General features: G+C 32.0%; 1 protein-coding gene across 2 annotated transcripts; it reads right to left on the bottom strand.

Moving 5' to 3' along the window:
- Nucleotides 1-13: 13 nt before the first annotated feature.
- Nucleotides 14-21,872, bottom strand: LOC139514361 (mucin-2-like). 2 transcript variants are annotated; one of them, XM_071303478.1, is made up of 11 exons: nucleotides 21,709-21,872; nucleotides 17,749-18,014; nucleotides 12,251-12,391; nucleotides 11,048-11,183; nucleotides 9,920-10,081; nucleotides 9,135-9,289; nucleotides 8,123-8,284; nucleotides 4,655-4,695; nucleotides 3,792-3,920; nucleotides 1,482-1,919; nucleotides 14-1,007 (listed from the first exon to the last, which is right to left on the bottom strand). In XM_071303478.1, exons 1-11 carry the CDS (start codon nucleotides 21,817-21,819, stop codon nucleotides 781-783), a joined length of 1,968 nt encoding a protein of 655 aa, XP_071159579.1. In that variant the 5' UTR covers nucleotides 21,820-21,872; the 3' UTR covers nucleotides 14-780. The 2 variants fall into 2 exon arrangements, with proteins under 2 accessions (XP_071159579.1, XP_071159578.1); XM_071303477.1 differs by lacking the exon at nucleotides 21,709-21,872 and adding an exon at nucleotides 18,846-19,034.
- Nucleotides 21,873-25,510: the final 3,638 nt, after the last annotated feature.

Here is a 25,510-nt window from a genome sequence, read left to right as displayed (position 1 = left end):
ACATTTCGTTAATAGACCTCTTCAGTGAGACTTGAGGCAAAACTATTTGCTAGTTAGAACCCTAATACAAACAATGAATAGCTCATAAACCATAAAGGAATTAAAAGCCGGTAGAAAACATCCCTGAATCACCAAAAATTCATAAAGGATGCTTACATTTTCAGTATATTAGCATGAATTTGTTAACCCACACATCATTACATATTGAATGTATCACTTGTAATAAGAGTATTTCCAAAAGACCAAGCTTTAACCTTAAAATTAATTTTACTTGTTATCGGTTGTTATCATAACATGCTCGTCCTTAACGAGGTCCCGATTTTTATTCTCAATTTGAGAAACAAAAATTCTTTACTGAATGATTTTGAATTGATTTACATGCTTGTTTTTCGTAAACGTCAGGAGTTTTGTTTATTTCGGTGTTCTGTTATCGTTGAGAGAATATTGTGTTTTCGTTGATATTTGATTTTTAGTGTTTTTTACAAGTTTAACAAACCAGTCATAGGATTTTTTTAAATCATATTGTGTTACACACTTTAACTCGTGGGTAACGTTTACTTTACAAAAGCAAAAAATATTAATTACACAGTACTTGAAATCAACAACGAAACCAAAAAAAATATAAATACAGAGACAACAAGTGTTCTTCGGTCAAGAATTCGACTACCTTCTAGTGTTTCATTTTACATAAAATAATTCATTTGTTTTCAATCTCCAAAATTCATTTTTCCATCAAAATATCATTTTACACTAATAATCGAAACTACATCTGAAAGGATTTCACTTTTCTGAATTTATGTCAAAACTGTCTTTTGACGAATTCATAGCTTTGAGTTGATTTTTCATTTTAAACACCATATATCCCAATATTCCACCAGCTGCTCCCAATGCAAACAGTAAAATAGAACAGAATGTTGCAAACAAAACCACCGGCTCTGACTTAAAGCAGTTATGTCCTGGGATCTTCTTGTGTACATTGGGCGTTTGGCCCTGTTTTACAGAATTACCTATAAATATGAAAAAGCTATTAACATCTAATGATAATTATGATCAGACCTATAAAAGGAATATTTTTATGGAACAACAAACTAGTCTTGTGTCTTAAACTAGCTATATCTGTTTTTTAACTAGTTTTTTTAAGCAACAATTTGAGTCATTGTCTAAGAAATGTATATTCAGTAATACTACTTAGTTTTTATGTAATGAGACGTTTCAAGTTAAATATATATAGTGGCCATGGTAAACCCCTACAATCTGTTTCAAACAACTATAATTGGCAAATATCCACAATATCATTAAATATCCTTAGAATGACTGTGATTGTTTAATTCCAAATGAACAAACCATACTACCGATTAATCAAAGTTAAAGAAAAACGAGGTCCCGAAAAAATTAAACAATATAATTGATAACGAAATGTTTCTGAATGAATTGCATAAAGTCCTCTTTCCAACACATCTCACAAAAAAATCTAAAATTACCATTTTGCGAAGTAATCATTGTTGATGCTGTCATCCTATTTGTTGTTGTTTGCGTACTCTTTCTGTTCTTTGTAGTCGTCGGTGTAGTTTTTGTTTGTGTGGTCATGGTTGGCTTGGCCGTAGTTACAGTAGAAGTTGCTTTTTTGATCGCTGCTTTTGCGGTTGTGGTCGGTAATATCGTCGTTGGCGTAGTTGTTTGTCTGGTTGTGGTCGTCGTGGGTGTCGTTGGAGTGGTTGCTGTCGTCGTTGGAGTGGTTGTTGTCGTCGTTGGAGTGGTTGTTGTCGTCGTTGGAATGGTTGTTGTCGTCGTTGGAGTGGTTGTTGTCGTCGTTGGTATGGTTGTGGTCGTTGTTGGAGTGGTTGTTGTCATTGTTGTCGTGGTTGGAGTGGTTGTTGTTGTCGTTGGCGTCGTTGTCATAGGGGTTGTTGTGGGTATATCTGTAAGTAAGCATACAAAATGAAGCTGGTTTTTTTTCCATTATTTTTAATTGTTTAATGCAACTGTATATATTAACGATGTTTTCTTCAAACGGGAATTTTGAGACCTACAGAATAAATTCCAGACAGAAACTTCATCAGTGAGTTTTTTGTGTCAATGTTTTTTTCTTTTGGTATTTAATGAGTTTTATAGTGGTGTCAGATCTTTGCTCTATAATTAATTCATCACAGCTTTTATTTTAGACTCTGGACGCCTAATACGGTATATCGATGCAGACCGAAGGTTGACCCGGATGTTTTTTTTTTAACTATATCAAGCCAATTAGGAACTGACAGACTAATAAATTTGACAAAGCACTGAACAATCACGCTGTGAATTAATAATGCTTTAAACACAATGCATATGTATGTTGTAGTTCAGTAATTTTGACAAACACGTACGGAAAAGCTGTATCTAATCTTAAAATAACGATTACTGATTTTCATAACGGTTACTGAAAGAAATTCTTTTACGAAACTGTAAATCAGAATTTTTCAATTATCAACATAAACGCAAAAAATCTTTCAGCTTTATAGCGTTCGGTTAGTAATTATGTCGGCGTCACACATTGGCGTATGGACCGGCGTGCACCAGACGTACAGAGAAAATTGACAAAGTCCGAATACGTCAGATGCACTCCAGAGGAACGCTAAGCAATCGTTAAACGTGCGTGGCATAAGTTTGAAGTACTTCGACATGCAAAGATATACGCTTGGTGTACGCTATAACTCCAAAAAAAATGTTATGCAGCATAAAAATTTCATCCAGCTCAAGCGTTTGCAAACCGTATACCTGTACGCTACACGCACGTATTACATACGCTACAAGCGCGTTGAAAACGCTACAGATGAGTTAGAAACACGCTTAGGGCAAAAATATGCGGGTATGTTCGTAACAAAAACCCCATAATTGAACGTCACAGACACGCCAAAAGCACGGATTATTGTCCCAGATACGACCGGGGCTCGTCTCAAACACGTTCAAGAAACTTTTTTTCTTTGGTAGCTTGCATTCTATATACGTTAGACAAACGCCAGCCATACGCCAACATACGTTACTTGAACGCCCAATAAACGCTAAGGTACGCTTCTCGTACGTCCAAGACACGCTTAAAGCTCGTTGTGCACACGATTCAGATATGATTGACAGGTTGAATGCATCCAAAATCACTAGCGTTTTAGCGGACGGTACCTGATTTTTTACAACGACCTCGAACGTCAGAGCTATACGCTAATGTGTGACGCCGGGATTAGCAGTTAATGAAAAAATAACACACAAAATATATACTCATAAATCGTAACATTTATTTTCTGCGTGTGTGCAATCATATGTTGATACTTACTGACGCAATCATGTGTGTGTCTGAAATTTCGCAGTGACTGACGAGTATCTGAAATCTTGCAGTGACATGTATAATATGAACTGTCGTCAGTCTCAGTCAAACGTCATAATGAGTATGGTGAAACATAAAGTTAAATGGATGAAATAAATGAACTGACAAGGATAAATAAAACATTTTAACTAAGGACAACGGTGACAATAGAATTTTTCATTCTGTTCGAAAATTTTGTCGAAATTAAAAATGCTTCTTTTCGGCAAGGTCGACGTTAGAAATTCTCATTATTTTTTTTTATATGGCTCATCAAATATTTAAACTTGTATGGCGTTCACAACGTTTGACTTGGGATAATTATGATGGAACTAAAACCAAATCAAAGACTTCAAAACCGGAGCTATTTATTTTGATTAGACCTTAAAACAAGCTATTGCAGTTGACAATTATATATAGTATTTTGTCTTCATTTTTATCCATTTTATTTTATACTTATTACCTTTAATGCATAATTGTCCAATCAATTTCATCTTCTTCGGACAAACACATTGTACGTTTTGTGACGACCCAATTCTTGAACACGTTTGATTTCCTTTGCATGGATTTGGACTGCATGGATCTGGTGAATCTGATCAAGAGCAAAATTTCATTACAAAAGGATCATACTATATTGCATAGTCTGTTCGCAATCAAAATCATGGAACTCTATGACTGACTACCGTTACTTATCATTTTGAACGAATATAGCTATAATCATAAATGCTATTGATTGCTTAATGTCCAGTTGGAAATAGTTTATGCATGTTCAAGACAATGAAAAATATTATTGAGTACATATGGATTTTTTCTATGTTATATATTTCCTATAGATCCTTATCAAAGAATGCATTTATAGGAAATGTCTGTAACTATATATGTAACTCTATAATGGGGTATGTATTGCATACAATAATGCCATAGTACAGAAAGATCTTGTACAATGCAAGTAATCTTAGTACTCGACAACATTACAATATGGAAATTAAAAAGATAAAACATTTGAGTATTGCTTCAAACTGTATAAACTGGCAATATGTTCAATAAAAAAAATCATGTTTATAGATTTAGGAAGATGAGATATAAGTGCCAATTATACAACTCTCCACCCAAGTAACAATTTGTAAAAGTAAACCATCCCATAGGTTAATAACATAGAAAGACACACTATAAAATATCAATTGAAATAGCTTAACTCAATTAAAAGACATATTGACACAAGTGAACACACGCTGAACGAACAAATTTGAATTATGGCACAATGTAAATTAAGTCAATGTCTGACACGTCTTAAAAATAACTTTGCCATTTCCTAGTGATACTTACCCCAGGCTATCAGTGTTATGCACCTCGTGTCACTTGTATGTCTAAAGTTAAAAATATATATTACTGCACAGTCAGCTATAAAAGGCCAAGACACAATGCTATCGTAAAAAAATAATATCCTGATTTAAGTTAATCAATAGAAGGAAAACAAATACGACAGACATCAAACAACAACAGATTACAGCGGCGGCTATTTACCCAAAAAAATATAACACAAAAAATTGATCGTTCGTGAGTTAATATATATACTGGAATGATCAGTGGATCCTAAAATACCATTTTCACTGTATATGCCACGCATTTCTGATGTAGAATGGTAAATAAACAGACGAAAAAATTATGATATTTGAAGAAAATGAAGAAAAATAGTTCACATGTCAATGTTAAGTAATAAATAATACAAGTTAGACAAAATAAGAGATGGGAACGGGTTTTTATCGCGACGAGAGCCATCCATACGTGAAATATATACCGAAATAGGTGAATATTTAGGACGTTTTACGAACAAATCGTTCAGGTGATTACAAACTAGCAGGAAAGATGTAGTTGAAGAAAAATATTCATTTCAACACAATTATTAATTTTGTATAACGTAAAATAGCTTTTGTTATTTGGTTTGTCCATATTGTATTGAATTCCACTATAATGCTATCTTTATGCGAGTCATGTTTACTGTTGAATAATGATACTTTACTTTCATTTTCACTGTAGAGCGATTCATTAGTATTGTATAAGCGGTGCATTTTCACTGTATGAGTTTTATTAATTTTTATGCAATAAATTCCTAATTCAGCCGACTTACTCAAACAATGGTTAAAGTAAGAAAAGGGTTTGATAGTACTGACTTTGAGATGGAAATTTTGATTGAACAATCCATTTAATTCAATAGAATTAATATTTATTTTATATAAAAGTCATGATATAACAACATGTGGATCATTTAAGAGTTGAAAGTGTAACTGTTTTAGATTAAAGAAATATATTTTAAAATGCATGCCAATTTGATAAAATTCATGTTTCTGCAGTAGTCATTATACGCATGTGCAAACAAATTTTATCATTGGATTTCGAGTATGGGTCTATTTACAAAGCAGAAGAAGCAATGTCATAGATTTTTTTTATAATTCATCAGCATCTTTATTTAAAGTACAGTTATATTTATCCAATGCAATGACACTTCATCACTGAATACGTACATCTATCATGTCTATCAAAATAGAATGGGATAAAAGGGATAAAAAAACAACAATTCTTTTCTAACATTTTTTTATAAATCACTTCTTGACCAATTTCAACGAGGTTTTGACGTAAGATTTTTGATTTTGGGTCCGGTTTTAAATTGGCCCACAGGGTCCAAAATAAAACTTGATGTTCTTTGGTAGGCTGAATCTATACATGATTGTGTTTATTATTTTTTTGGTCCATTTAACAAGTTTGTGGGGTCCTAACTGTCAAGAAATAAATTCTTTTGAATTTCAACAACAATTGAATATTTAGGGTACTTTGGCATGCTGAATCTCACCGTGTTTTTAATTTTGGGATTTTGGTATTTTGGGCCAAGATATCAAAATGGTCCACATTGAGGTCCAAAGGGTCCGATATTCAACATTTTCTTTATTTCATCAAAAATGATGTCTTGCTTAAATGTTGTGTACATACTTGCCCCAAACTGTTCGGGGTTCGACCTCTGCGGTAGTATCAAGGGTGCTCTACAACACGTAAAAAGCTTGATACTATCTGAATTTGAATTGTGAAATGACGTTATATAGGTTTCTGACACAAGGTAAATGTGGTCGAAGATTTTATAAATCGTATGCGCAATACTGTGAAACTGAAGGCTTCGTCTTGAAACTTTTCAAAAATTTCGTCTTGAAATTTAAAAAAAAAATAAAAGCGATATGAACCCCTTTAAAAAATTAGAACCGACCATTACATTTTGTTTTCCGTCTAGGACCAATAACCATCAAACCCAATACCAGTCTTTCCTTTGTGGTAATGAACCTAGTAGTACAATTTTAGAGAGATCCATACACTTAAACTCAAGATATTGTCTGGAAATTAGAAAAAAAAATGCCATTTCTTTTGCCCCTTATTTCTGCATGTTTGGGACAATTATCCCCGAACCTAACCCCAGTCTTCCCTTTATTTGTGATATTGTTCCTTGTGGCACAATGCTAGAAAGATCCAAAAACTTACACACAAGTAATTGTCCGGAAACTACAAAGTTAACAGGATTGTTTTTTGTCCCTTTTTTTGTTCCTTCATTCCTAAACTGTTAGTACCATAACCCCCAAAATGAATCCTAGCCTTCATCTTGTGGTATTGAACGCTGTATTACAATTTCAGAGCAATCGAAATTCTTATACACTAGAAATTATCCTGAAACTAAAAAGAATGCTTCTTTTATGCCCCTTTTAGTAAAAAGTTGGAACCATCATCCCCAAAATAATCCCAACCTTCATTTTGTGGTTTTGAACCTTCTTTTAAATTTATATAGATCCATTCATTTAAATTGTAGTTGCCTGGAAACCAAATGTGTCTTCGGACGACGCAGACGATGACGACATCATAGCAATATACGAACCGAAAAAAAAATTGCCCTCGTATAAAACAACTCTTTGATGGCCAAGTCAACAAGCACCTAAACAACAAGCCCTATAAATTTAAGAAAGTATTTTTTTTACAAACATAATTTGAAACAACATGCACCAAGAAAACAACAAAAAGTATCAGTATGATTTGTGTAATCAGGAATTTGCAACTTTTAAAGACCTAGCGAATCACAAAGCAGGGAAACATGGCAATACAGTTCACACATGTCAATACTGTGGGAAAAGATACAAATGGCCAGCCAGTTTTTATAGACATAAACAAGTTATAAATAGATATAAATATTAAAGCAATCTAATAAGTTTTTCATTTGTTGCAAGTCTAATCATCACATTAATCTACAATAAAAATTCATCGCATCTTCGAAAATTCTTCATCAGAAATGACTGCCATACAGTGATAATTCATCGCATCTATAGTGAAAATGGATCGCCTTTAATAATTGATATTCTATATTATGTTGCTTTTATAACACATATTTGAACTTTAATACATTTATTTTACATTAAAAAGACACATCATAATGAAAATATGTTAAAATTTAGTTTCAAATCAATTATTTTGGTATTTTTAAAACGTAAACAAATAATGTTTTCCCATGATCCTTTATTCTACAATGAACATACTCGCATACAACAGTGAAAATGAACTGACTGGATTCGCACTTTATATACACTGAATGATTATCACTATTTATTTTGATAAAATGGGGTTGGATCTTTGGACAGGCAAATATATTAATGAGTATACTGAAAGTAAAAAAGATGTCAAATAAATCATTAGCAGGTATTCTGTTCTTACGGTCTCATTATATGATTCATCACTTAAAAGACCATCTATGTACTATTGAAATTTTACCCTGTGCTGTCTTCAGCCATGCCACATACAATGTGATTCCCTTGGTCGTTGACTGTCGGTGTCCATGACAATTCCCAGAAAACGACTCCGGCTCTATTTGGAACGTTTGTCGGACCTTTCACAACCATTCCTGCTGGCCTGGTTAAACTTAATTTGGTCACACTACAAAAAGTGCAAAACGAAATAAATTAAATATGAAAACAAACATCCTAACTAAGATAGACTTAGACGACATTAACCGTACTCTCTAATACCAAAGACATATGGATTCCCTTCATTGAGTTAATCGTTGCATTTTGTGTGAATATTGCCATATTTTTTTTTTTAAAGAAAGCGAGCGAGCGAAAAGATGCAACGGCAATGATTTAAAACAAAACAAAAAATACTTGTATGAATAGTAGGTGAAATGGTTAGTCTTATAAACGTTAATGAAAAAGGTAAAATAACAAACATACTTAACTCCGAGAAAAATTCAAAAACGGAAAGTCCGAAGTCAAATAGCAAACTCAAAAGCTCAAACACATCAACGGAATGGATAACAACTGTCATATTCCTGACATGGTACAGGCATTTTCTTTATTGAAAATGGTGGATTTTATCTGGTTTTATAGCTAGCTAAACCTCTCACTTCTTTGACTGTCGTATAAAATTCCATTAAATTATTATGACACAGCACATATCAAAACACACACACACACACAAACATGCTCAGCTACTGCAAATTCATCTTTCATATATTTTCTAGGCAAAAAATAAGAAAAACAGTTGACAGCTCTTTTCCTATATTTAGTAATAAGGAGATGTGGTATATTTGCCAATGAGATGACTATTCGCCTGTTGGTGAAGATAAAACAGATAAATAGATAGAATGTTGTGTGTTACAAAGTTTTGTATATACATACTGTTTTATATACTGTTTTATAATATACATATCAAAGGCCATCGTCTACCAAAAATTCATCCCAAAATATAGGTTCTATTTTAAAAAATAAATAATAAATTTTTGTCTTACGTTTCTTTTTTATTTGCCAAGTTTGCAGCATAAATCTTCTGTGTAAATGATTTCCCAGCAGATATGCTGATTTTTGTTCCCGCAAGAGGAGTGGGCGAGACAAATTCGGGTTTCCAATTGCATGGGGAATTTTTCCCCACCAAATGAATGAGAAACTGAAATTGGAAATAATCTTACACATTTGCATGAAAAAGTACGATTCAATAACTCATAAAATAAATAGAAACGGTTGCGGAATACATGGTCAAAGTCATAAATAAAAAGTGAACTATTGTGTATGTGAAATTATCTAAAAAAAATGTTCAATTTATGGCAAACAATTCAGAAAATCTCACAAAAGAGCAAAAACGTTAGCTGTTAAAAATAGAAGACATGTTTTTTGTAAGTAAGTGAAGCTTTTTTTAACATCAGATAAATTAAGAACCCAGGACGCAAACTTTCGGAAGCCAATGTAAAAGAATTATATCTGTTTAACGTTCGCCCGAAAACTATAGACAATACAGTTTATTCAATTAATTGTTGCATTTTTTCTCTGTATTAAATGTGAGTGTTGATTCTCACAAAATTGCAGTTCTGTTTGTACATTGACTTTGTTCTTCATTAAACAACAAACTGTCAACTGTGTAAACTTTAAAGTTTTAAAAGATACTTCCATAATTTTCTTATAAAAAGTAAAGTACTAACTGAAAAGGATTCCAAAAGTTTTGATGTAATATGAACTTCAAAATGATCAACTCCCATTATATAACTGTATCTATTGTAGACGTTCGATATTTTAGTTTTACCTGTAATGGGACAGTTGACATAGGTGTTGTCTCGTTGAATTGCTCATTACCAACGTGTATTGTTTTCGTAGGAAAGTCTTCAAACGTCAAAGCTACTGCATACCAACCGTTATTTGTGTAGTTACGTCCAGTAGAAGTGTTGAACTTTAACGTGCATGTATCCTGAATATGAAAGTACAAATTTGCATAAACACAAAGGACTAAAGCAAAGAACAGACCTAAATTACAATCTAACTACTATCATTATCACTTTGGCATGGCATGACACGGGTTATGTTCTTCTCATATATTTTATGATAGTATGATACTAAACCCATAACGGGAGGGATTGTGCCTGATATTCATATGATGAAGACACAATCTTTCAATCCGTTTAATTAAGGTCTGGAGCTGGCATGTCATTTAACTGCTACAAGTCTGTTGTTATTTATGTATTATTGTCATTTTATTTATTTTCTTTTGTTACATCTTCTGACTCGGACTTCTCTTAAAATGAATTTTAAGGTGCGTATTGTTATATGCGTTTACTTTTCTACATTGGCTAGAGGTATAAGTGGAGGGTTGAGATCCCATAAACATCTTTAACCCCGCCGCAATTTTGCGCCTGTCCCAAGTTAGGAGCCTCTGGACTTTGTTAATCTTGTATGATTTTTAATTTTAGTTTCTTGTGTATAATTTTGAGTTTAGTATGACGTCCATTATCACTGTACTAGTATATATATTTTTAAGGGGCCAGCTGAAGGACGCCTCCGGGTGCGGGAGTTTCTCGTTATATTGAAGACCCATTGGTGGCCTACGGCTGTCGTCTGCTCTATGGTTGGGTTGTTGTCGCTTTGACACATTCCCCATTTCCTTTCTCAATTTTATATAAACAATAAGGATTTGAAGATCTTTCGTCACCCAAAAATTCTATAAGGTATAGTTTCCAAATGACAAACTTCATGTTTACAAAACATGATTCCAGGTTCAATGTGCATTTAAATTTGTAGAATTGAAAAAAAAACCTGCAAGGCTTTCTCTACCCCCTAGTTCATGTTCATTTAAAAATATATATAAATGGCATGTTGCAATTGTTTTGAATATGAAGCAGATCAAAGCATTAGGTGTTTGTTATTAATTATACCGAACCTCGTCTAGACTAGCAGACGGCATGGCATGACACACACTATCACATTCTTTACCAACGGCCCATCTACATTTAACCAGATCACCATCGGGATCATACATTGGTAGTTTCAGCTCGTGGTAACAAGAAAATTGTAATCTATAAGGAGAGTACAGACATCGATTAAGTACGACATTCATTTTTAAATTATTTTTTGTTGTTTATACATTTTAATATTGTAGCATACTCTCATAAAATAGACCATACATTTTATTTCATGTACTTTAGACTTAAAGATTCTTTGTATTATATCCTAGTATGCGAAATATTTCAAAATTAAAACAAATCAATTTGTTTATTTGCTGCAAGACCAGTGATCCGTGTGTCTGTATTTGTAAATTTCAGTTATTTTTTCAACTTCTTGTCGCATATGATGTAACGTTTTAAATTTTACTATTCGTGTAAGGAAATATGAAAATGACGCTTTACAGAGGCGCTTTTCTATGTCAAAAATCACACCACATTTTCTACTCGTAAAAAGTAAGGTTATATTGATTAGAGTTATTTTAGTTTTTTAAGTTCCTTGTATGATTTTGTTCAGAGGAGCCTGATGTTATTTGTTTGATATGACCATTGGTACTGTGTCGTATTCTTGCCATTCTTGTTATCCTTCTACATGTATTTTTATATTTGCACGTGCCTGTACATTTCTATTCTCTATTTTACGGAAACCGGTTAGTGTCACTGTGGAGTTTTTATTTTAAGTTGTTATAACGACTTAGCTAATCTAACTCGTTATAACAAGTTAGCTAAGTTGTTTAAACGAGTTAGCTAAGTCGTTTCAACAAGTTAGCTAAGTCGTTTAAATGAGTTATAGAAGTCGTTAAACGAATCTGATAAGTTGCTTAACAGAGATAGCTAAAATGTGTAAACGCGCTAGCTAAGTCGATAAAATGAGTTAGCTAAGTTTTTATAACGAGTTAGATTAGATAAGTCGTTATAACAAGTTATATAAGTCGTTTTTACAAGTTAGCTTAGTCGTTTTAACAAATTAGCTTACTTGTGTTAAAACGAGTTAGCTAAGTCGTTAAAACAAGTTAGCTAAGTTGTTATAACGAGAAAGATATGCTAAATATAATATAACAAGTTAGCTAAGTCGTTGTAACGACTTAAAAATAAAACTTTAAACTGACACTAACCGGCTTACGTTCTACTTTGATACGTACGTATATAGTGGTTTACTTGCAGTTATCGGACTGGAATTTGTAGAGTTTATATCGTCTCTAACTCTGAGATCTATTGTTGTCTGAAGGTTCCATCCATTTGGATTACCAAAATCTAAAGTCATCCACATCGCTCCAGTATAACTGAAAACAAATGATTGCAAGTAAACTCTTTTCTCTAATCACCGCCTTGAATTATGGTACAAAATAATTTTACTCTAATTATTGTTAGTATGTTGCGTTTAAATGCTCTTGAAGTAAATATTTCATTTTGTTTACTTAAATTATGTCATTAAAAAATCATCCATGATAAATGACAAAGAATTGGTAAATATGGAATTGCCATCATATAAATAAAATTGTTACTAAACATCCCAAATGAGGCTTATCAACACGACTGACGTGTGCCACATGTGAAGCATGTTTTTTTCTGTGTTGTTTTAGACTGATGTTTGTTTTTTGTAGGTTTCAGTTTTTGTCATGGCTTTGTCAGTTTCAGTTACACAACTTTCCCGTGTTATAGGGGGACGGAGGGTGGGGTTTGTGTGCTCCCACACGTTTAACCCGTCTAATAATGTCTTTACATACATATATTATCAAAGATTTCCATTATAGGTGTATGATACACACGTCACCCTTTTATCTCATTTGTGAACGAATATAATCATATAACCGTACAAAGTGTGAACAAATAAAAACATATAACCGTACAAAGTGCGAACGAATATAATCATATTACCGTACAAAGTGTGAACAAATATAATCATATAACCGTACAAAGTGTGAACGAATATAATCATATAACCGTACAAAGTGTGAACAAATATAATCATATAACCGTACAAAGTGTGAACAAATATAATCATATAACCGTACAAAGTGTGAACAAATGGAAACTTTCGACGATTTTTTAAAGAATAAATTAACTCGCCAATGTCATACCAAAACTAAACAAAGCTTATTTCAATAGATATAACCAAGTCAATAAAGTTTTATGAAAACAACTACAGGCGCTTTTTAGTTATTTTTTTAAAACTTGGGAAATTACACCTTTTTATGAATAAAAAACGTAAAATAAGATATTTTTAAAAAGTAAGTAAAAATATATTATAAAAAATTATTCATCAAAGTTTCCTGAAAATTACTTAAAGAATTGTTTAGTTATATCTTGAATTTCCATAAGCGGATCCAGGAGGAGGGGCAATTATCGTGGCCAGGACGTTATAGAATTGTAGTGAGGTCGTACTGAGGACGACAAACGCAATATAGCAGCGTATTATTGTTTTCCTCATCGTAGTTTGTTCGTATCAATATCGTAGCAGAAGCATAATAAAGACGTAGTGAAATCGGGATAGTCTCAATGAAATTGTAGTTAGGTCGCAGCAAAATATTTTCAATTGGCTTTCCCGAATGAACCAGGTTTCCAATAAGAGGCTTCTTTGCCCATTCCGATCTTACTTCGTCCTTATTACGATCTTCCTACGCTTCTTCTACGACTAGTTTTGGCCAAGAATGCACTACGAATGTTTTGATTATGTTCAAAGTTGGTCGTGAACCTCCGCGATCATGAAGACTTTGCAGGTCCTTACTATATATACGACCTAACAACGACCACCACGATCTGACTACGACTTCCAAATGTTTTTATAATTTCTGAGGTCGTAGCGGGATCGTCGTCTTAGTGTGCTAAAATAGTAAGAAAATTTACAAAAAAAATAATTGACAAAATGTGTCCAAAAACTTATAGATATATATTCATCTTTATTGCAGATTATCGTCCTCACGTCGTCTTTTTTATTTAATAATTCAAAAATTTCGTCAAGTTGAATAAAATCATATTACAAGAAAGTCTACTGGCTTATGAACACAGTTTAACTCATCGTTTACATTCTCTAAAGTCAAGCATCTTTACAAAAACTTAGATGTCAATAGATCGTTTGTCACCAACATTTCCCAGAATCCACTGCCTGCATAGCACTTTAGATAATCAATATCAAACATAAACTATCCTCTTTATATATATATTTATCTAGTAATCGGAGTCATTGCTCATGTAACGCTGCTGCCGTTGCATTTTTAACATGATTCGAGTCGCCTACAATTGTTTTTAAGCATCCTCATTTAGGTGGATTCTTCCCCTTTGGTTATAACTACTCCTTAATCTTGTTACATATCAACCGCCAGTTCTGAAATTTCAAACATAAAGTATATAACTAAATAATTGGCAAGAGGTATAGAGGGAGGGTTGAGGTCTCACAAAACATGTTTAACCCCGTCGCTTGTTTGCGCCTGCCCCATGTCATGAGCCTCTGGCCATTGTCATTCTTGTATGATTTTTAATTTAGTTCATTTATAAGATGCTTTTTTTTTACAGTTTGATTTGTCAAAAAGTGGTACATTTGCAAGCATGAGGCTCTCGCGTTACACAGCTTTTTGAGAAAAAAGAAGAAGAAAGGAATAGTACAGCGAACGGTAATTATTTTAGGTGTTTTAAGCTTAATTTTGTCGTAAAGCATGCCACTAAATTGACTGCTAACATGTCAACAAAACAAATGATCAATTGCTTGTTTTTTTGATTTGTAAGAATTTCATCATTGAAATGTATATAAACGGGTTATTCCACCATTTGATTATCAAAATTCTTCCCTGGTTTAATTTTGAAGTAATTGTATAGGTTCTGCTGAAATACTTTTCTGATTCATTTCCACAACTGTTTGTAAGGGCGCACATTTTAGTGATAAATCTGCATTTCCAAAACTCCAAAAATTATAAGAATTCAATACGCACTTATTAAATTCTTAAACTTACATAAAATACTTTTATGGTGCTGGATAAGTAGTCATCTTCAACGTTACAAGAACTGCGAAATTTTCTCTGCATTCTCTGTTAATCTTAAACTATGATATTTTCAAAAGTGTTTGCTTTTAAAAATTAAGAAACATATAATTTTGATTTATCTAAAATCAGCAAGCATGCTTTTATCAGTGGCGTGGTCAGGCGTTTTATAATGTTTGCCTTTTTTATATAACATATGTGAAAAACCTTGAAGTCAGTAATGAGTAATACGGCAAAGAATACATTGGAGTTAAATATCCGAAGAATAAATATTGGACTTTTTTTTTTAATTGTCAATTCTCCACTGTCTGACTTCAGTGGTACATGGTGTGTTCGATTTGAATGCGTCAACTTCCTGATTCAATTTTATCGGGGTTATACAGGGTGATTTCTGTTAGATGTGATCATATTCACTATCTTTGAAAGATTATGCATCCTGCTGGTGCTGTACACTATCAAAGATTTAATAACGACATAAATACTTAAAAGATTGCACACTCACTTCAATATTGCCAATAATTTATTTGCTTGTCAGACATAAAAGGTTTCTTCGTGTGACCCTCAGTAAAATAGATATTTTGATTGCAGCCCCCAGTGGTATAGTTTTGGTAATGATCCCCCAATAAATAATGACAATTACCTAAAGCGAATGATGTTTAAAGAAAGCAACAATTAGATAAGAGGATTATCCACACTTTTGAGGATGTACATTTAGTAAGATAAAACCGCAATGCATAAAGTATAAAACCACTACTAGTAATTCATAGGCCCAATGGTTTCTATGTTAAATTTTGCATATATACTTATGTTCTCTCCGACCGGGTCTGAATTAGTGGTTCTTTACCATAAGGGTTTGTTCACATATAGATGTTTACATTCGTTGAAAATACGAGAATATGATATTTTTCATTTATTCACGCAAAGAACCTCCTACTTTTTGAAACGATGAAGGCATAACAGCACGAATTCAACACGAATTGTTCGGCATTCAAACAAAACGTTCTGCAACCATTTATACTTCAGTCTGTTCGTCAAAAGAGGAATTTGTAGATTAAATACTTAAAAATTAAATTTTATGTTCCTTATATGTTTTAAATATAGATATACATACCTATTAAATCAAGTTTTGTTGTTCATTTTCATCGGTAATGTTTTTTTCAGTTCATGACAAGCGCGCTCAGAAACACACATCCGGAACATTAATACAGCACGTGCCTTTATAATCGTGGATGTGTTTGGAATACTTGACGTTCAGGGAAAACGATAGACTGGAACGCATCATGTTTGAGACCAGAACACTTTTACTATAACAACGAATTTATTCGCATTTGTATGTAGTTACATAAGTTAAAAAAATATACTTGTTCCCAAAGAACTGAGATCGTTAAGAAAAAAATATACAATGATCGTCAAATTATGATATGAATCATCCTTATTCATCGCTTGTTTGACTCTATGAAATATTATTTCACTCCCCAAGTTTTCAAATTCAGTGAATTATTCTTGACTGTGTTTAAATTTGTAACGCGTCAGCGTGATCTAGACGTATTAGTTTCCTAACATTTGGCCAAACAGCAGGTTTCACAGTTGATACATGTTGACAGACTTCCGTTAATTTTATTTCAGTAATGACAAATAGTATTTAAGTTGATAATTCGTACTGTGTTATAGGTGGAAAATCTGTTTACCCTTCCAGAGACCTCTATATCTTTTGTTGCAATCGTGTTGCTAATATTTTAGTTGTCTATTGTTTTTTTTATAGTAATGTTTGGTGGGTTTTTTTTGTTGTTTTTCTTTTTATCTTTTTTTTTAGTTTTGTTGTTTCTCTTCAACTTTGCATTGGTTTTTTTTTGGTGTGTTTCGCTTCATTGTTAAGGATAATAATTTTGTTTATTAATTTACCAAAAAACGAGTTGTCGTGAAGAGTCAGTCATCTGCGACAAACGCAAACCCAATCTTGATTCATCATCATGCAGTAATGTGCAAAAACTCTACACGATGTAAAAAAACCCAAAATAAACAAAAAACCAACAAAGACGTGATTTTATTTTTCAAGTCCAAGTACCTTAATTCTGCGAAAATCAGAACGAAATAAAATTGAATGCGTAAGCCATCATTAATCATAATCATTTGGAACGGTCTGAATGTGATTAAAAACATCAGAGCAAGTACAATGTTTCTGACCTTTTTAGTAGAGGCAGTGTATGTACATTTCATATCAACAAAGAACATTTTAAAATATGTTTTACGGGGTATTAGTTCTTGTAGAGGATTGTTTTTTTTTTATCTTTCAATTTGGAAATAAGCCAAAAGATTCGCTCTTTCAGCTGATCACATTTCATCTGAATAACGTCTTTGGTTTTGATCGTTTGTCTCCATTTATATGTAAATAAGGGTGCGGATAGCCTTATTTTATCAGTTATTCCAACCGCATTTAGGACATTTATTACTGCCTGTCCACGATTGTGTCGTTTAGTGGTTTCTTTCTTGAAATGTAAATTCATTGTTTGTGTTTTGGTATTTTGCGATAACATCAGATATCCGTTTTAAAATTATATCATTTATACTCTCGAATTCATTGACACATTTATACTTATTCTTTTATGTTTAGTCAAATTCAAATTGAATTGATTTATATCCTTATCTTATATAATTTTGATACACACCTAATAATAAAAGGTCCATTTCCAATGAATGTCTCTTGAAAACGATTTTCTCCTTGTTCCCATTTTTCAGCATCAGTACCTATTTCATTGGCACCAGTACAATAATAGAAAACAGTACCGACTGGTTTCTTTGGCACTTTACAACCTTGATCACATTTCCAGATTTTATCACCTATAAATGTTGTGTTAACAAACTGTCCGATTTTGCTATTTGAACATCCTGGTCCACTTCCAAAAGTCCATCCCATTTTGAATGTGAATTCAATCTACAATATTTATAGTACAACTTTATTATGATAATCAGCCTCTTCCCTATGCCATCTTTGGGCTGAAATAGTAAATGGTCTACGTTTAGATCATAAGTGTCATTTGCATAACCTTTTTATCAAACGAAATATGTTTTAAGGATTAATTTGGAAATCACAGAATGGAATTGACTACTAAACACTAGGTCAGGTGGTTACATTTCCTGGTTTAATATCGCTATAGACAGTAAATTTACAGTTCAAGTATTTAAGTCTAAAAGGCAACAAATAATGCAACTAGGCAGGCATGTGTTTAATTCACCGTCATTTAGCAAACGATGTATTAACTAATCCAACCATAGGGGTTTGTTACCATTTGCCGTGATTACTATCCATACGAACCCAGAAAAACGATTTTTTTGTCGGGGCGTATGGATAGTAAACCCGGCAAATACTAATACCATCTTGTGATCCAACATCATAAGTAAGATTGTCATTCTTACATCAATATATGTTTGTACTTGAAGAGAAATATTGGCAAGTAATAAATTAAATATTGGCATGTACAATCAAACATTGTATGACTTAACCACAGCAACACTGCTTACCAAGAGAAGACATTGAACAATGTGTAAACCAACTGGTTGTTTTATCATTTTATACAATAGAATAAACAATTTTCTTTTTCAATCAAAAGGGTTTCCCATTACGACCTAATCTGGTTTGAGATGTGAAATATAGACTATTTTTTTTATAGTCAAGTTATAGATTTGTTTAGATTTACAGTATGTAAAATCGCATGCCACAAATTTGTTTCTCATATATGTTTTTAGTTGGAGTGTTTTGTCTTACCGTATGGCCATGTATAGGTTTCCAGCTTATAGTTCCACCTCTGAAATGTGAACATTCTCCATAATAACTGAACACAAAAAGGAGAACACTTACTCCTACGGTATGCTGCATCGCAATTATAGTAAGAAATATATTATACTTCCTGCAATTTAATTTTTATACAGTTATCTACAAGAAACAGTGGTAGTGTTCTACATAATTCCGTTTCAATGATAAATACTTGTATTCGATTTTCATATACTGTAATCTTTAAAAGTCCTTTCTCCTTATTGGACTTTCGGTAATCTGTTAGTTAAAACGTGACATAATGAATATTAAAAAATTTGAAGATTTCTTCAATTTCGCATTCAAATCTAAATTAATACATATTTGGTTGTTTAATCATATGTAAATATGTAGATAACATGAAAGACTATTGATATAATAGAATGTGAATTTTGGTTTATACAATAAGGATATGATGGTATTAGCAAATACAATGCGTTTCAAAAAATCCAAGAAGACCAATGTGAATAATATTTCGGACTTCTTTTTCATAAAGTCTATGGTTGACATTGTTGAGCCTTTAAAGTAATACAAACTAGGTTAAAAGATCTAGAGTTGAAGGGCTTTTTAGATAACCAATTTTAGCTCTGAAATTTGAAGAAATACAATGATAGGAATATGTATTTTATTTGTGACTTTGTCATAATATGTTTTATTTTTCCGTTAATTCGAGTCACCATTTAGAAAGTAGTTTTAAAAAATAAAGCACACGCTTTAACCATAATTAAAAGTATTTTTCAACAAAAACAAAACACTTTAACAGAATATTGAAAAAATAGTTTCTCAACAGCTAAAATACTCCATTCCTTTCTGTACATTGTATTTAAAATATATAATTTTGTTTTTTATTCAATGGTTTGTCCAATACAAATGTCTAAATTCGTACGACACGTAAATAGTTGATTCAGCTTTTAATGACAATTTACACATGATCAGATTGGAAGGGACAGTCGGACAGAGATCCGTTCGTCCATAGTAGTCTAGAAAAACTGTGGAAGATTTCTTTTTAAGAAGAAATCGACTTTGCATGCTATATTTGAGACCGAAATTCAAAACAAATGCAATTGAAAGAAAACCGTGTTGTAGATTTTTTATTCAATTATACTTTCGTAATTATTGTTCTTTTTTTTTTTTAGAAAATTCGTATGCTGGTAGAAATGCTTCAAACTTAAAAACGACAGATGGTATAAAGATGATAGAAAAAAGACACTAATATTACTAATAAAACTAAACTAAAGATTTAGAAAGTTAAACATGAAACAAACAAAAAACACCAACATACGTAAAACTCTTCAAAGTGTTCTATTAAGGATACGCGTGTCTTGTTGTTGTCCATTCGTTTGATGTGTTATATCAGTTGATTTTGCCATTTGATTAGAGACTTTCCGTCTTGAGTTCAATTTTTTTTATGATTTTACTGTTTGCTTTACACATCACAGCAGGTTGTAGTCCAAAAGGGATTGATTGCTTGATTGTTAATTGCTTAGAGACTGATGGTGGCAAATATGTCATGCATGTTTAAGACGAGAACATATAAACACTATGATAATATATATGTTGTGTTGTAGGGTTGGATACGGCGGAAAATTTGTATTTTCACCAAAAAATAAGGGTCGGTTTGGTTATGTATGAAGATTTTTTGTACCAATTTTGATGAAAAAGTCAATAATGCAACTTTTTTTAAATTTGATAAATATACAGCATAAAATGACTTTTTTTTTTTACATTCATGAACATTTGTTAAAGTTTTGTTAATTCTAAACAAAAACAAATCACAAATTTATAGGATACTTATGTTAAAGAGAAATTATAAATAATTTAACAAAAAAAAACAGCTTGTGTTTATCTTTTGAAACAAAAAGGTTGTGCATTTCTGTCAGAAGGAAATGTATGTCCAAAAATCCGAAATTTGAGAAAATATCCGAAATTTTGACCTCATTTTACTCCTAAAGTAGCACATGAAGGTATATTTTTTTATTAAATATTTGATAAAATCAGGTAAAAAAATAGCATAATTGCAAATTTTCATCAAAATTTCAATATGGGATCAAAACTGTATCGTATGCCCTTAAGACACCATGGTCAACACAAAGGATGACCCTTGCATAATGTTTCTTGTATACAGAAACGTGATTATATATGCATTTTGTTATTTCAAACTTTATATATTTCTTATATTTATAAAACGTTTGAAATGATACTTATATTCTATCCCTTTTTATATTAGTGAAATCTACGATGATGAGGTGTGTTTGAGATAAATTCCTTGTGCTTGTAGATTTAAGCATTGGTAGACTTGCTTGTTTTGTTTGTATTTACGTTTGCCCAAGCATTGAGATTGACATTTGCAAACAATATGAACAATAAAAATTGGAGGTAAACCTTACCAACATGGTTTTGTACAATCTTTCAGGATAACATCCAATGAAATTTAAGTATAAAGTAAATCTGCCTATTGTATATTGTTTGCAGATATCAATTTATTTTACAATGCTTGAGCAAACATCAATACAATAAAAGCAAGCAAACAAGCCAACAAAGTCTTTGAAGATATAAACATTAGAAAATAAACCCCAAAAGCAAGAAAGTTTTTTTCTTTCTTTTTCTTTTCCTCTTATTGTTATTGTACATTCATATTTTAGTAATTCTTTTTAGTTACATTGCAACATTGGCAATCTAAGGTAAGGCCCAGTGACTTTAATTCCAAACAAAAAATGTTGGCTCACTGTATGATCATGTATTGATTTCCAGCTAATAGTTCCTCCCCTGAAATGTTATTTTAATCGACGGTCTAAGATAAGGCCTAGTGACATCTTACCGTATGGCCATGAATAGGTTTCCAGCTAATAGTTCCTCCTCTGAAATGTGAGCAGTTTCCAACCCTACTTAACATGATAAAGAGAACAATTATTCCAGTAGAATGAGACATTTTTTTCTCTCTGTTAAATCTGAGAGTGTCTTAAAATTGAAACTTTCTTCAATAGTAATTATATTGATATCGCCAATTTACGTCTTCAGAATTATTTGTCATTGGTTAATTCAATTTCAAAAAAAAAAATTTTCGTTGGTTACTAGTTCGATCTCAAAAACTTTTCATTGGCTGTACGACAGTTTATGTCGAGTTTGGAAGACTTTATTGGTTAACTCAATTTGAAATGTTATCAATACTTGTTTATTATGAACTTATATACAATTGAAAGTTTATCTGTTTTGTCTACATGTTTAGATAAACATGATATTAATAAAGATCATTTTTGGTTGACTTATATCAGAATGATCAGTCTAAGCATTCAACACGGAAGTACTTGACTCATTAGAACACTAAATATTATACAATGAATTTCCATATGCTTCATAAAATCCAATAAAATATCACGAATTTAAATGTGATAAGAAATATATTTGAATTGGATAGCATATACTTTGTTTTACTAAGAAGAAGATATTGACCAAATCCACCTTTATTAAAGATACCACTTAAAGTTCATCTCCTCGGTGTATATTTATATTTACTTCATAGCAAATTGTATTACATCTTGTATAACATCTTCAGTAGCTTTGATAAAAAGTTTCAATGTTTGAAATTCATATCGTATTCTAAGTCTTGGCGTGTTGCTATAGTTAATCTTCTGAATCACAGAACCACTCAAATTTATGAAACAGGAAATAAAAACGGGCTGATTAACATCATTGTAATTTTTTATTTAAACCTCATATTGAACATTTCAAGGTAACATACAAACACCACCAAAAACTACTGAATTTTTATTAAACTTTGTCAAATCTTATGTGAAATATCACTTTTCATAGATTTCTAGTGATTTAAACAAAATTATATACATAACAAGTGTGATCAAGTGTGTTAAGAAATCTTCTTTATATGCGGATGCCATCTATCTTGACCGCGGAAACTTTGGTTCAACTATCGCACGGACAAGTAACCCTGCTGGTCTGTGTCAACCCGATTTAATAAATGAGCTTTAAGTGTTTCAATAGGATTCAAAAACTTGTGTTTCACATGTTACGAAAAAAATCCAGAAACACGCGTCAGTTGTTAATCTAACTGTACATACGACATATCAATCCTTCACCGGAGTTTTAGTCAACGAAAGTATTTTGCATCATATATTTAGAAATGTTACTATCAAGTTTAAATAGTACATTTTACAGGCCGATATCTTGATTATCAGACAAAGAAATAGAACTCTTTATAAGAGAAGGTAAAAATTATATACTTGGATTGTGTACATCTGTTTACATCATAAACAACCACCATTAAACCATAGATTCTTTTAATCATTAAAATGGAAGCCATTGTTGGGATGACGCGCTGTCAACATAGCTCTTGAAACCCGATAGATTTAGTGGACATATAACTTCGTCACGATTCTCACGGGTGCCACATGTGGAGCAGATTCTGCTTACCCTTACGGAGCACATGAGATCACACCTAGGTTTTAGTGGGGTTCCTGTTGCTTATTTTTTAGTTTTTCTGTTTGTCTTTTTCATTTTAAGCCATGGCGTTGTCAGTTTATTTTCGATTTATGAATTTGACTGTTCCTCTTTTACATAACCATTTTATCTACAAAAAGACAAATGTATTTACTGTACTAACTATTAAGCATCATTTAATATTCTATTATGCCTGTTATCAATTTATAACAATTGTCTGATCGGTTGTAAGGGAGAATTTTAGAAAGATTAATAAAAAAATCTAATTAGGTATTTTGGGGAAGAGCAGACAAAATATTTTATGTTGAAGGTTAAAGACTTATCATCCGATATTTTTTCAAGTTTTGCATTTTAAAGATCCTTTACGACGTTTTTTCGTCATGTTCTGTTAGTAAAACATTCAAACACACCTCCTCTATAAAGATTATTATTTTGTCTTTCTTTTTTTCTCTCGGTGGAATTCATAAAAAAAATAACTACATGTTCTTGACTTGTCCAACCAAAATCGATTGCTTTGAGAAAAGTTGTCTTTCATTGAAAAGATTTCAATTCTATCGAAGTGCCAATTATATTTGAATTTACCATTTTCTACATAAGAAAATGCCTGTACCAAATCAGGAATCAGGAATATTTTCGTTTGATGTGTTTGAGCTTTTGATTTTGATATTTGGTTACTAATATAATATTCTGTTTTGGATATTCCTCGGAGTTCAGTATATCTTGTTATTTTACTTTTAAAGTAAAAACACGTATATTAGATGCACAAAACCTTAATTCAGGACCATACATTAAACTCTGAAAGCCCTAAGAAACAGATATACAAATTTCCAAATATACCAAATTGACATTTTTACCCTCTTTAATAAAGAGTCCCTTTTCTTTTGTTTAAATGGAAATTAGATGTAAACTCATGCTTATCGATTTGACACAAATTCTCAAAATGTTTACCATACTAAAACGTATATCCATATTTCAAAAGGTTAAAAATAACAATTTACCATGCGCAGACTCGATCATATGTGTATAACGTTTAGATGTCACCTTTGTAGAGTGTTTAAGGTTATATTATTCGATATTAACATAAACATATATGTAAAAAGATAGCGAACTCGTGCAATAAGATTTGTTTCTATGTCAGCTTGATTTCGTATTATATGTTTAAAACATATTTTAATAATCGTTTTTACCAGTATAAGATTGAATATTCGTAAATCGAATAAGTCAACCAAATGGATGCCAATGTTTCTCTTCAAATGTTGCCATTCTTTTTCTTTTAAATATCAGTAAACGCATAATTCATGCGTAACCCTTCTCTAGCTCTCTCGTTGTTAAAGCCCTTTAATTTCAAGTGGTAATCATCCTTGTAAATTTTTTTAAAATTAAAGACAAATTTTCACAAAATAGGTCGATTATGGTCGCTTCAATACAAAAAGCACAAATTTCAGTGGAAAAAAGTGTTTTTGGAAAAATCGAAAAAAAATGGCAATAATATTCTCGATTAGAGGAAGTCGGGTACACCTATATACGTTCAAGAGTGTTTGAGTTGACTTTTCGTCTTAAAAACGTACAAAGCAAACTATTTGATATATCAAATTCTATCATATATTGCAGGTTTTAAGGCCACATGCTAATATATCACATTAATCAAAGTACATCGGATGACCGGAAGTTATGTTTGATGATGAATAAATGACAGGTGGTAATACGATAACTACCAAACAGATATGTACACCAGTGAACTTACAATTATTCAATACAGATGATATAAATCACATATTCATCTCAAACACAATTTCGCGGTACGTGTGCATAGATTAAAATGATTTTAAGCGCAAGGTACGTGTGCAAAACTTTCTGCGGCAACATAACATCGGTATGACCTCTCAATGTCCTCAACCTTTAAAATATTTTAGTCCTTCTACAAAATATTTGGATTTTTTTATAGAGTGTTTTGAACTTTTGACAACCAATCAGACTATTAAGCTCGTTGGCAGCGATTAGAATTATAATGTTGCTCAATCCATTCGTCTGATACTTTTGGAAATGAACGAAAATTCGTGTTTAAGTCGCGACTTAGATGTTAGATGCATCTTTTGTTTTTTGCACCGTTATTTTGTTCCCTTTTATTCTAGATAATGTAAAAGATGGTATCTCCAGGTACTGTTTAT

The sequence above is a fragment of the Mytilus edulis genome, chromosome 3, assembly GCF_963676685.1.
Source record: "Mytilus edulis chromosome 3, xbMytEdul2.2, whole genome shotgun sequence".
Classification (NCBI taxonomy): domain Eukaryota; kingdom Metazoa; phylum Mollusca; class Bivalvia; order Mytilida; family Mytilidae; genus Mytilus; species Mytilus edulis.
This window is presented reverse-complemented; position numbering and strand designations above follow the sequence as displayed.

Excerpts from the sequence above, each read along its gene's own strand:
- LOC139514361 (XM_071303478.1), bottom strand. The coding sequence starts at position 21,819 with ATGTCTCATTCTACTGGAATAATTGTTCTCTTTATCATGTTAAGTAGG. Across the intron at positions 12,392-17,748 it reads AATGGACCTTTTATTATTAG|TTATACTGGAGCGATGTGGA; the intron begins GTGTGTATCAAA and ends ATTTGTTTTCAG. Across the intron at positions 11,184-12,250 it reads GCAAGTAAACCACTATATAC|ATTACAATTTTCTTGTTACC; the intron begins GTACGTATCAAA and ends CTCTCCTTATAG.